The sequence below is a fragment of the Seriola lalandi genome, unplaced genomic scaffold, assembly GCF_002814215.2.
Source record: "Seriola lalandi dorsalis isolate HSWRI2012SDOR001 ecotype SW California unplaced genomic scaffold, Sedor1 jcf7180002054850, whole genome shotgun sequence".
In the NCBI taxonomy this organism is placed as follows: domain Eukaryota; kingdom Metazoa; phylum Chordata; class Actinopteri; order Carangiformes; family Carangidae; genus Seriola; species Seriola lalandi.
Genome location: NW_019525403.1, coordinates 2059037 through 2072506, shown reverse-complemented (window position 1 = coordinate 2072506; position 13470 = coordinate 2059037). Strand labels below are relative to the sequence as shown.

At 42.3% G+C, this 13470-nt stretch overlaps 1 protein-coding gene across 1 annotated transcript in view; it reads right to left on the bottom strand.

Annotated features, from left to right (window-relative positions):
* LOC111670271 (double-stranded RNA-specific editase 1-like) overlaps nucleotides 1–12033 on the bottom strand; it is a 36747-nt gene extending 24714 nt beyond the window's left edge. The window contains exons 1-3 of the mRNA XM_087179532.1: nucleotides 11901–12033; nucleotides 6786–6857; nucleotides 3322–3478 (exon numbers count right to left, since the gene is read on the bottom strand). Of these exons, the coding sequence (XP_087035658.1) occupies nucleotides 3322–3460 (139 nt within the window). The 5' untranslated portion in view covers nucleotides 3461–3478; nucleotides 6786–6857; nucleotides 11901–12033. The remainder of the gene's footprint in view (nucleotides 1–3321; nucleotides 3479–6785; nucleotides 6858–11900) is intronic.
* Nucleotides 12034–13470: the final 1437 nt, after the last annotated feature.

Below are 13470 nucleotides of genomic sequence, written 5' to 3'. Positions count from 1 at the left end.
AAGCCCCGTCCGCCTGGACCCACCATATCCAAACCATTGCAGGATTTCAAACTGAAATCTGCTATATTTAATCAGCCAATCAGAGGACAAGCTCAGAGCCTCCTCTCTTCTGATTGGCTTACTGACCTGTAGTCACTAGAGCTCCACAGAGGAGATGTAAAACCGCAATGAGATGGATTGTGGTTCTTAAAACCACAAATATATCTTGTTATGGATCAACACTTCAAAATAAAACACAGTAGAAGTGTAAAATATGGAGCTTTAAAACATTCAAATAAACAACCAACTTCCTATCAAAGAACCATTAGGTTTATAAATTAAGATCTTATTTTTCATTCAGTAAATCAAATTTGCGAATAAAATGGATCAGGGATAAGAATGACAGCGCTTTAATAAAAATCATCTACATCTTGTAGTTCAGGAAGATGCTCCAGTGTGAGCAGTATTCAGACGAGATTGCTCGTCCAGCAGCAGAGTTCTGGTGACTAAGCTGCAGGGGAATGCATCATCCTCCGAGCTTCCTCACATGGCCGCTGACCTTAACTGTCCTCCACAAACCGAGAGGGATGTTTCAGCTTCAGCCATCCCTGAGCCTTTACACACAAGACACCCACCCTGGTTGGAGGATGCATGTGACGTTCTTTTTTACAAATCCAATAGCACAGACAAACGAGAGGCGAACACGGGGGGGTTGTCTGTAGCCTACTTTTGTACATTTGCATATTTTTCAGAGAGTAGAAGAGGCAGTTTCAGAGAGGGGGGTTGATGGGATTGGGGGTGGGGGAAGTATAGGGCCCTAACCTGACAGGAACAAGACAGGCTAGCTACAAACCTAAAGTCAGCATTTCAAACTGCTTGAGGTCACAAAATAATCACGATACAAAACTTCCATCTAAAAACCTCTGAATTACAGATCATTATTTTAGCAGAGAGATCTTTTCACTGGACCACAAACATTTGAGTCTATTTTACATGATTGTGCGGGGGGGGGCTCATTGCCCCTGCATCTAATCTGTTTCCTAAAATCATTTTTTCAAAGGAGGCAGATTAAGTCTGCGGGGTGCTGCGGGGTGCTGCGGGGTGCTGGGGGGTGATAGGGCAACATAGTACAGCCATTGGAGGAAATAATCTGACTCTGACAGAGAGAATATGGAAAGGACACAATATGCAAACACACATATACACACATCAAACTGTAGCATAGTGTGGTCAAGGTCTTAAAAGTCTAATATCTCATGGTTATTCCAACCTCGCAGGGGTGTGTGTTCCTGTTTCACTGTGTTAACGTCACCTCTTTAACTCCTTAGCCTTTCCAAGAGGACACAACATGCTCTCTAACTATGTATTTAAAAGGGCACTCCTCCAGTTTAATGGTCCCATACAGTATAAAGGTAGGTGTCTATGTGTTGTTTGATTATAGATCAGGTCTAGGTTCTTTATTAATACTATGAAAGTATCGAATTGCTCAGTCCACAGAGAAATGCACACAGCCTGTATTCAGAAACTGAGCCTTAAAACCAGCTGTCAGGACTTCCTGAACATTGTGATGTCACAACAAAGCAGTCACTGCCCACCTGGACCCACCATCCAAACATGCAGGATTTAGTTTCTTAGGTTAGTGTTTACCTGAAATCTGCAATATCTTTCAATTCCATCATTCACAAAACAATCAGCCAATCAGAAGTAAATAAATAAAACACACAAACAGTCCAACTTAAAGCCTTTAAATGAACTTCCGTCACTTTGTGATGTCACAATAATACGTGCTAATTTTGGTGTAAAAAGGGACCAGGACGTATGAATGAAGTCTGTTGAATTAGCAAATGAATACACAATTTAAAAGACAATTTGTTTTGTTATCAAGAACTGATATGATATGAGAGTCTGTTAGTGCTGGATCTCTTCATCACTACTGAAAGGAAACATCTGAAGACTGTTCTCTTTCTACTTGTTTAGCCCCAGAGTTTCCCTCCTCCTCCTCTGGATTCTGCTCTGTCTGAGACGAAGCTGTCAGCTGTGCTACTTTTACACAGTGAGAGCTCATTTGATCTCATCCCCGCCCTCACGATGCCACTTCTGTCTCTGTTCGGAAGGTTAAATTATGACAATTATTTTTCAGGTTTGCAAAGCACCTGTGGATGCCCTAGATACAAGACTCTCTACTGACGACAACAACACTCTGAATTCTCTGGTTTTGGAGCCTTAACACTAGTGAGCCCAAAAAAGTAGAATAAGCAATTGTATAAAAACAAAAAGTTGTATTCGTATTATTAGTATTGTCCTAATAATGCAGCAGAGGGTGTAGTAACACAGTTTTTCTTTGTACAAACAGAGAGTTTGGGAGTCATCAACCTTTAGGAATTGTTTCATTAACTTTCAAGGCTTCATTTACTCTTTGATTTTTCAGTTTTTTGTGACCTGAACAATTTTCTTTTTACCTTGATACTGTTTAGGTTCTTCGCTGGACTTGAGCTGCTGAAATTTCATTTAAAAACTATGCAATCCGCACAGTATTTAAACAGCCAAACTTGACGTAGTTCCTTGTCCACATTACCCCGTGGGTTTAAAGTCTTATGAGTCTTAGACGCTGCACTTGTTTGATGTCCATTAACATTTCTACATCAAGCGAGACTCAGCAAAATTAGAGAAACAAGGTTGTTGTTAGTGAAACCCCTAACTGTGTCATTTTATTCTTGTGACTTGACTAGATGTGCAGGGTATCCTTCAGAATAAAGGTATCCTGATCAAGCCCCTCTCTGCATCTCATCCTTTTATGATTTTCCTCTCCACATTGGGAGCTTTTATCTGTTCAGCAGCTCTGCTGAATGAGTCCCCAGAGAGCTGTTGAATTACACCGGCTCGGAGGCCGTTCGATTGGCTGTCTCTTACTATATTGGAAAAAGTCTGTCTTGATGGAGCGAGCGATGCCGAGGGGACTCTTTGCCGACTGGGCCCGGACACACCGACTGCAAGCCCACATGCAAACACACATTCGCACTCACACGTACTTCCACATTTAACCATTTACTCTACAAATCTCACTCTTGTGTCGTATTGACATTGAGATAAAAATGAAAGTTCGGGGGCCCACGGGGCTCCAGGAAAGGGTCACATACATTACAACACATCTGTAACAGGCTCTCTGTGCTAAAATCTAATGTGCATAAGTTAATTCACTGCATCTTGATAACCAATGGCTCCTTTGCCACCATAAAGCGACATCGTTTACTTGTAAACATTTTGGCTTGATGGATATTTAAAGTGATAGTGATTATTTTACATATGGATGTGTGAGGTACTTCTCTATATTCAGTGTATTACCTGCAGTAGATTGGGATCGATGCCCTCTCAGTGTAGAGAAGCAGCAGCAGGAGCACTGGCACCGAACACGCGCACACAGCTGCAGAATCCCTTTTTCATCTGGTTCTTGGATTTTAATGAGGTAGCGGGTCGTTTTCATCCGGTGAGGAAGGGACACCTGTTTTAAAGGTCAGACATTTCACATTGTTACTGTTTATCTGTTTGAAGAAGAATGCACAATGCCTGTTTGTTTGAAGCACATTTAGAGTGTTAATGTGCAACTTGGTGACAGATGTGGCAAACTGGCTTTGGTAAAAAACAAAATTCGCAGATAGGTGTCCAGAGTTATTTTAAGGTTTCCCTGCAGGTGAGAAATAATGCTGATTGAATTCTGTACTGAGAGTTTTAAATGGTACACACTGGAGGGATCTATTATCACACTAATGTAACACATCTGGCATCTTGTTTCTGGTGTATTTTGATGGTAAACTGCAAGAATAGAGGGGAATTCTGTAATCCTAGCTTGTGTGTTATTGGTTAGCATTATTACAAAATTACATTAATTCAGCCGTATCTGTTTACTTTTCAGTAGGATGACGCAAAAAGTACTAAACTGATTTGCGCCGAACTTGGTAGAGGGACGGACCTGAGCCAATGACAAACCCATTCAATTTTGGGGTAGATCGTAATTATTTACTATGAATTTGAATTTTGTTTCTATGCAGACTGGTGCATACTGTTACAGTAGAGGTCTGCACTCTCTTGAGTGCCTTTGTAGTTAATCTGTGTATTTTGCCAGTCACAAACACATTGAACCTGAACTCCTTGAAGATGACTCTGAAACGACTGCTCAGTGTAAACCACTGACAGTGAATGAGGGGATAGGAGAGTTCCTGAGGACACAGCCACAGACTCTGCTCCACTGTACAGCAGCAGAGAAGGTCACCTTGTCTCCTCGCGTCCCGCTGGCCGCCATCTGACGTACTGGCGTAGACGGAACTCATACGCCACCCTTGAAAATAAGCTTGACGACATGCTAGCAAGACATCAGCTGCTTTGATGTGATTCTGGCTGACACTTCATAGAGACTGAGTAGACCAGCAGATTCGTGAGTCCAAATCTGATTTATTATCGCCTTTTGAAGCTGAGTCATGAGGTCAACTACAAACTGGCCTTAGTCTGTGATGCACACATCATTCCAGCTCTTTAAAAAGAGAGAAAAGCTCCAAAACAATGAATCAGCAGGTCTGAGCTTACTTGGGTAATTCTCAAACTGCTATCAGCTCTCCTCTCTAATTCTTCCTTACCGTCACTGAGTCATCAGTCCACACACGGTGAACATCACCACATTAAGACTCCTTACTACTGCACTTGTTTGCCATCTTGTCAGAAATGATTACACCAAAAACGTGGACTCGGTCTGCAGCGGTTGTGTAAGCAGCTTGTGGCAGCGTCCTGAGTTAACCTCGTTCTCCCTGCTGTATCAGACTCCAGCGCTCACAATCTGCAGCCCCTTAAAATCCACCTCCGAGCTCTGACTTCAATCAGTGTCTTTAAGAGGTGCAGCAGGCAGAGGATCAAGGTTGAATCACGTCACGAGGACACACAATGATTAATCTCTAAATACATAACCAGCAGCCCCTGGAGCATGAGGTCAGATCCCAGCAGGCTCTTAATGCTAAAGGATATTAGCTGTGTCCCAATTCAGGGGCAACATCCTTCAAAGGAGATGGTCTATGAAGGTGTGGCCCCGTGCCCACCCTTACCGTTGCGTTGCAAAGTGCGGCTCCCGTCAAGTTGTACCATTAGCTGCTCAACTGATCTGAAACCCAATAACTGCATTTAAAAGTGCAGTCTTCAGGCTCTTTTTTGGCGTTGTTTGCTTTCATTACCAGCGTGCAATGAATCTTGGGGTGGGTTGGGCCATGACAGATCCACCCGTTTGATCCTTCATTGCCCAGAAAAAGAAGGAGCCTTTGAAACGGGACAACCTAGTCGCACCACCATGATGCAATCGGTCTTCAAATGCAGCCTCTGAAGTGAGACACAGTTACTGTGTCTTTAATGATAGTGAAAGGATAAGATAACCGGAGCAATCAGCTGATTTGCAATTTGACCTTGTGATGATGAACACGACACACTCTCAAAGCAATACAAATTGAGTTGTAGTCGACGGAAGATTCAACCCTGAATGAATGTTACCGAACACAGACATGACTAAAGCGAAAGACGCTTGTAGGAACTATCTTTTAGGGTTCTGTTTCTGGCCGTTGGAAGTTCTGTAAAACACCGCTACATTAAGCTTGGCAGTTAGTCTGCTACGGCTAGTTCAATGCTATAAGTTACCTTGGAAACTAAGTCGGGAAATACAAGCCTCAGTAATGGAACAGAACTCTCGCTTATATCAGCAAGACTTAGACAAAAGGATTTTCTTTTATCTGCCTTGTTGGAATAGGACCCATAATCTTTACAATACAAAACAACAGGGCTAGAGACCAGACTTTCCAGACCCACCCCCTGTTTTGGTGGACAACACAAAAGACATTACGTATTGACAGAGTTTTAGATTTGGGACAGGTGTGACTCAGGAGGTACGGCGGATTGTCCACCAACCGGAACGTTGGCGGTTTGTGTCGTTATGCAAGAATGTGATTGATTTGTTTTCTGAAACACATCAGTAATCTGATTGTGTGACAATTCGGTCAAAGAAAGAGTTATCATGGGGGAGCACAGGCCACCTAGTGAGATATTGAAAGCCGAATCTCTACCTATCTCTATCTACGCTATTGATGGTCTAATCACTTTCTGCAGTGGGTGGAATAAAACTGAGAATGTTTATGTTGGTTCTAAAAGTCTATTTTACAGTCAGTGTTTTGCTTCAGAACCTTCATTGGGCTCCTGAGGGTTTCCACTGTAAAGGTGATTTATGATGTGCAGTTTGAAGGTGGTGCTTGGCTGACTTTGTGTAATTATTGCAGCTGAAAGGTAATGAAATCATCGACACTATCATAAACTGTTGATGCAGCACGGTGTTGCTGTTACATGCTTAGTTTACATTCGCTGTGTTCTTGGCATTCTTGACAGGTGTTCCTTCTCGCACACACATTCCTCCGTGTGTGTGTGTGTTCAAATATAAAAAAGCTAACGGGTGTAGCTCATCTAAGTGTATCTGTGGTGATCCTGGGCCTGAATGCATCAAAGGGCAGGTAGGGAGAAAAAAAATCAGAGTTATAAATGATTCAGCTGCCAGACATCTAAGCATTGATAGGCTGACTCCCATTAATGAGGGCCTGCGCGTCCTCTGCTTCATTGAAGTGGTGACCTATAAAATATTAAAGTGTGCTCTACAGCGGCACAACACGACTCTACAGAGGAATGGGCCTCCTCCCGCAAAAATAAAGTGAGGAGGGAAAAAAAGAAAAGGCAGAGGCAGGAAAATGAGAAGAAATAGTGCTGATTCGAGGAAGGATTCAGGGAATACTCGCATCAGCGTCTCGGAGACTGAGGCAGCAGATCTCAGGCAAGCAGGGTATCAACACCAACTGACACAGGAGGATCTGAAGACAAGGAAAAGGAGATGATGACGGATATGGATATGGATCACAAGGTCCGTTACAGATGAAGTTTTCAAATAGGATTTTACTTCTGCCAACAATAAGGGAAACACCACTGAGAACTGAGCATTCATTTGAGGTGTATTTGCTGTCTGAGTCTAAGTAAGTCGACTTAAGTTTTTTGGATGAGAAGATAAAGGCGATACTACAAGACAAGGGTAGTGCTACCTGACAGTTTACAGCCATGCCTGGGTTTTAAGAAAGGCAGAATGCAACTGCAATGGCGCTTTCTACATTAGTTGAGTCCCAATTCAGGGGCTGCATCCATTGGAAGTTGCATTGAAAGACTTATGGCATCACAGCACATCTACATTGTCCCAGTTCAAAGGCTCCTTAAGATGTGGCCGAGAAATGAGATTTTCTTTTACTCTGCAACAAATGATCCAACAGGTGGATCTTTAATAGCCCACCCTATCCCAAGATTCACTGCCAAAATCCTCCATTTACCAGACCGCCTCATTTCAGTTCCGCCTTCGAGGCCTACGGCAGCTAGGTAGGGCCACACCTTCATAGATCCTGATCCTGATTTGATGATCCTGATCAGGATACTGAACCTGATGATGAAACAGGTAAGTAAGTAAACAAGAAATTAGGGAGCGAGTACACGATGGGGTCCAGCCAGTAACAACATAAACGGTTCTATCACTGGCATATCAGAGTGATAGGCTTCAATAATTTTACAATCACATCTTTTCACTGAAATGATACAGTTTTGCAAAGGATTTGTCAGCCCACTTGCAATACCCTCACCCCCCACAGGTTGGGAACCATTGGCCTAGAAAGCATAGCCCTGATAATTATACGGAGGCCTGTTGGTCAGTGCTTTACTTCATTCAAATTTCCATGCGTATGAGAACAAAAATGACATAGTCTATCTTTAAAACTCATATCTTTTTTTGAATTTTTTAAAAACCAGCAATGTCCACAGGGATCTAACTCCCGGTATCTCCCCACCTCCTGCTGATGCATCAATTCAAACTGGCTTCATACAGCACATTCCCACCTCTGACGGTGTGATTTGGAGGCCGCTTTTAGAAGCCACCTGCCATGCTGTCAGTGAGTTTCACAATGAGATCAGCGTTCTGCTCCTCTGATTTACCAGGCACGTCTAATATTAGCTCTGACTGCAATAAAAGAGTTCCATCATTCTGCTTTATGATGAGGAAAACAGTAAAGTTTGGACTGATGGAGCCGGATCGTGAAACCCCTCTTGACTCACAGCCCAATGTGGCTGGTATTCAGCCTCTTGTCCTCTCTCTGAGACAAGGACACTTCCTCTTTGCCCAGCTGTCACTCTGGGACAAGTCTGTAATTAAAAGAGATGTGCTTGTACATCCCTCAGCACTCTGCTCTGTCAAGTTCAAAGGTGGATTGTTAGGGAAGGAAAGGGACATAGTTGGTTAATGTAAGCAGAGCTGTTGCTGGGAGGACTGGGGACAGATATTTTTATACTTTTCATTTCTGACATTTATTAATGTGTCAATTACAACTAAACCAAAACCAGTAAAAAAAAAAAATCACTGCTCTGCTGTGTTATTCTAAACCAGTGGTTCCCAACCTTTTCCAACTCATAGCCCACTTGAAAATCTCAAAAATGATGTGACCGCTTTGTTGTGACATCACAAAGTTCAGGAAGTCCTGATGGCTCATTCGATGACTCACTTTCTGAATACAGGCTGTGTGCATTTCTCCATGAACTGAATGCTTTTATACTTTCACTGTATTAATATAGAACCTAGACCTGCTTTATAACACAACACATGGCCATCTACCTTTAGACTATATGGACCTTTAACTCTGGTTTCCTATCTCAGCAAGTAAATATCTAAGTGTTCTTGACTACTTATATGTGAAATAAATCATACTCAGAAGCACGGGTAGTAGTAGGTAAGTAATTAATTGTGATATTGATTTGAGGTTGCAACCCAACAGAAATCATGTGAGTCTCAGATGGTTTTGACCTTGATCTTTGCAGTTGCAGAAAACACATCAAGTTGTTTTGGAAGACAAACAACACAATTTGTCATTTACCAATGCTAACCCCTCTCTGGTGTCTCTCAGTGTGATTCAAAAGGCAAAAAGTGAAAAGCACAAATTGATTTGATGGCCACAGTAAATGTTGTGACATCAGCAAACAAGCCATGATCTATATCCATCACCAGCAGAGTGAACTTTTCAATCCAAGTCCTCGTGACCCTGACTGCACAGCAGAATATAAAATTTAAAAAAAGACTGGCTGGGTCATGTAAGACACGGGGTGAAGCTGACGACACATTGGTTGTGGGAAAGAGTCTCGCGCTCCAACCACCCAGCATGGCCTGCTAATCCCCGAGAGTGGAGGCAGCCCAAGATACCAAAGTGACTATCACTAAGCAGGACTGATATCCAAGGACATACTCCTATTATATTTAGCCATTTTTTCAAATAAGTCCTTAATCAAGCAAAAGTGCTAAACACTCTCTAGTTCCAGATCATTCAAATGTGAGAATTTCTAGTTTGTATAACTGCAACTTCCTCAGTTCCTACAGGTAATAGAAAAAGTAAATACATGAAGCCTACTAGCTGTTCCCCAACAGCCTATTGTGTCCCTGCACCCTGTCACCAAACCATGAAAGCTGCACTGCTAAATGTAAGACATAGTCTGTAAATAAAGGTGGATGTAGCCTCCTCCTGTTAATCCGATCAGTTTATCCTTGAGTCCAGCTGAATATCTGTACCACATTTGAAGAAGTTCCATCAAGGCGTTACTGAGATATAGTGTCCACGAGAATGGGACGGACGGAGGGACATCTGAAAACAATATGCCTCCGGCATTTATTTACTTTTATGAGAGGCACTTTGAATTCAATTCATTGCAATTTTATCTGTATAGAACCAACTCATAACAAACATTATCTCAAGGATCTTTACAAGGTAGGGTCAAGACCTCACGACAGCAGTCCCCAACCTTTTTTGCACCATGGACTGGGGGGGGGGGGGGGGGGGGCACTGTAATAAGTTCCTGTAATTACTTCACAAATAGCCTATATCAGCAGTTTTTCAAAGTGTGTGAAGTCAGCCGTCTTTATGTTCACTGGGGGGGCTCACTTTTCCACACTTTGAAAAATCCCTGGCCGATAATAGGAACCTTAGGGCTGCCACTAACGACTATTTTTCTATCGATTAATCTATCAACTATTTTATCAATTATATGATTAATCTAAATGATTAATTTTCCTTCAGAAAATTTGGCATGGTCAATAGGCCCAGAAACATTTTCTCAAACGCAGTGTAAATTCTAAGGCAGCAGCAGACGACTTTATGAGAGTCAGTTTGCCAATTGCAGACTGTATTTTCTGACTGTATCCATTGAAAGATTGTTTTGGTTCTGGTTCTGAAACTCACTTTCACAGAAGCACTATCCAAACATTTCAAGCAACACTCAGGACTGATATACAATGAAACTAAATGAGTCCAGTTTCTCTGAAGATGCCCACCGACTGAGTCACGTCTAACCAACTTCCAATACCCATGCATGGAAGTGAACATGCATTCTGTAATCCGCCTTTTTTTTTTTTACTTCTATTTTTGTGCATGTAGGCTAAGTGGAAGACGAGCGAAAAAAAAAAAAAGCAAAGCCTTGCAGCGAAGTTGAGCCGAGCCATGCAGAGGCCAGAAGTAATCGCAGCACAAATGAATTTGCCAAATAGGCGTTCTGTTGCGCCCAGAGGCAGTTTTCCTCACAGGGGAATAACACAGGATGATCTGTCTTCATAATACAATCGTCTTTTAATGCATAATTTATGTATGTTTCCAAGAAAATTGATATTTAACATACCTATTCTTAAAGATATGAGTCAAGAGTGTACAACCTTTTTTCATACTAAAAAAAAACAGGAGCTGTGCAGAAACAGATGATTCTCGTCATTTAGACCCAGAGAATATAGGAAATGAATCTCCCAGCTCTAAAGTCAATATTCTTCAGTTCAAAAATCAGTCTCTCTGGACTAAATGATTCATTTCACAGTCATTTTAACTATGCCCGTGGCGTAACACTGATTTTAACACAATGTCCATTAAGATTAGGCCACCACACCACATTAGGAGCAGCAGCGCCGTATAGAGTGCAAATTAAAAATTGGTAAATAAAGAAAAATACATGCATATTTTATAATATAAATTGCAATGCATTTGATATGTTACACTGTGCAAAACATGTGTTGGAAGATGTGGACTCTCTCTCTCTCTCTCTCACTCACTCACTCACACACACACACACACACACACACACACACACACACACACACACAAGCAGGAAATGCCAAAATGAAATCCCCCTGCTTCTTCCAAAAATTCAAAAAATAACTGAGAAGTATTTTATCTTTTCCTGTCGATTCGACCAGTCATAAACATGCCACATTCAAATAATTGAAGTTTATTTGTATTTGATTGGTTGGTCTGGCCATATAAAAACCGTATTGGACATTACCAATAAGATTGTGTTGTCCCATTTAAATGGAAAATACATTAATACATTAAGACAGGTAGCTATTTTGAGCATGCCAGTCCAAGTAAGAATAGATAATTAGATATAAATACAGTTGACTGACCATTCAACTCGGCATGAAGATAAGCTAACACACTTCAGCAGCTGGACCAATAACACCACTGTTTCGCCTGTTGTATCCCCAGTTTTCTTTCGCCAAATACGGCGGGCTGTGCTGTGGTAAGTCGCACCAGACTGTTAATAAAGTTGTAATTTGAAAAAAATACCACTGCTTTTGACCTTATACATATGCCGTTTTTATCAGTGTGTTTTATTCGTTCAAAACACCCTGCATTCAGATTCGCGGGTCGCGTGCGTAGAACGTTACACGAAGAACTGTTTAATTGGCCGATTTTAGAATGGAGTTCTTTACGGAGGATGAGAGTCGCTATAAATGTGTGAACTCAAGCAAAAAAAAAATGAACAAAAATGATGAGAGCGACCCGCGAATGGGTACTTACGGTGTGAAGGTGCTTCCAACGGGCAGTCTCTACTGAAGCTACCCCGGCCGGTGTAATGCAGGTGATGCTTCAGCGTCCGGACTCCGCTGCGCTCAGTGCACCGTCTGCCCGGGGAGGATACAGTAGTGGTGGGCTGAAGCTGTGAGAGGTGAGGGAGGGGGGAAAAAAACGGAATCACTGGGTAATATTAACCAGGCAAGTCTTTCCTGGCTGATCCAAAATCTGCCTTTTCCTATTGGACAGGAGGAAAGAGGTGGGCGCAGAGAAATAAGAGCACATTGGCGCGTGAGCATCAGCACTATCACTGATTGGACACACCTGGTAAGAAATAAATATTTAACCTTCCCGTCGTGTTCGGGTCAAATCTGACCGATTTACAACTTAAAACACTCATAAATATTGTGTTTTACATCTGATTGCCTCAAGGCCTTGTGATACCCTCCACACCGTGCACTTGAACATATAAAAGTGATGATCACCTCTTTCATTGAATTTTGAGTGTTTTAATCAACCTTGTTACACCTGTGTTGTTCCCGGTCAAAAGTGACCGCCATAGGAAATGAATGGGTATCCAGACTATATTCATCCATCAGACAGAAAACATCCCCATACACACCACCCCAACTCACTCACTCACAAACTCACTCACTCACATTTCAGACTGAACAATGTCTTTTGCGGGTACACATCTCTTTCCCGCGCTCATGTGCCGATCGTCCCACGTGAACCGCACCTTCCAGACTAATCAATGTATCATCCTCACACGGACCCCATATATATATATATAGCTTGATGTTTGCCTTGCACTCCTTTTACTCTGAGCACAATGAGTAGGCGACTGACCAAGCGGTTCTCTGTCGAAGAGGTTCTGGTCCAGGTTTTTGGACATGATGAAGAGGGCACTGAAATTGAACCAGAGATAGAGGAGGATGTCTCGGAAGTGGAAGGCAACAAAGATTTTGATCCAGACACTGAGGAGACTGACCAGTCAACAGAGAGGGAGAGGGAGAGGCACCTGAAGAACAGGCACCTGAGGAGACATTCCAGTCCAAGAGTGGACACTTGCTCTGGTCTTCATCCCCCCCAGGACAGAGGAAGTAGAGCGAGAGTGGAAAACATCATAAAGATGACGCCAGGGCCAACACGGTATGCGACATCTCGTGTGGATGACATCAAGTCCGGCTTCCAACTCTTTTTTACCAGAGTCCATTGAGGGAATTGGAGATATTGGATGGATTCACTCATTCACTATCGGAGATGACAAACCTGGAGGGGAAGCGTGTGTTTGGGGACACCTGGAGAGAAATCCACCAGGTAGACCTCCAAGCCTACATAGGTCTGTTGATTTTAGCAGGAGTATATCGCTCAAACAATGAGGCTACAAAAAGTCTGTGGGATGCAGAGGGATCTTTGGTTTTCCATTTATTTTTTACATTGCATGTTCATTTTGTATTACATTTTCAGTGCCTATTTGTATTTTCAATGCAGTTATTTCACGTCTAATTCTATAAATTCATGTTAAACACTACTTTGAGACATTGTTCACAGCTAAAAAATGTTGAATAAAAAT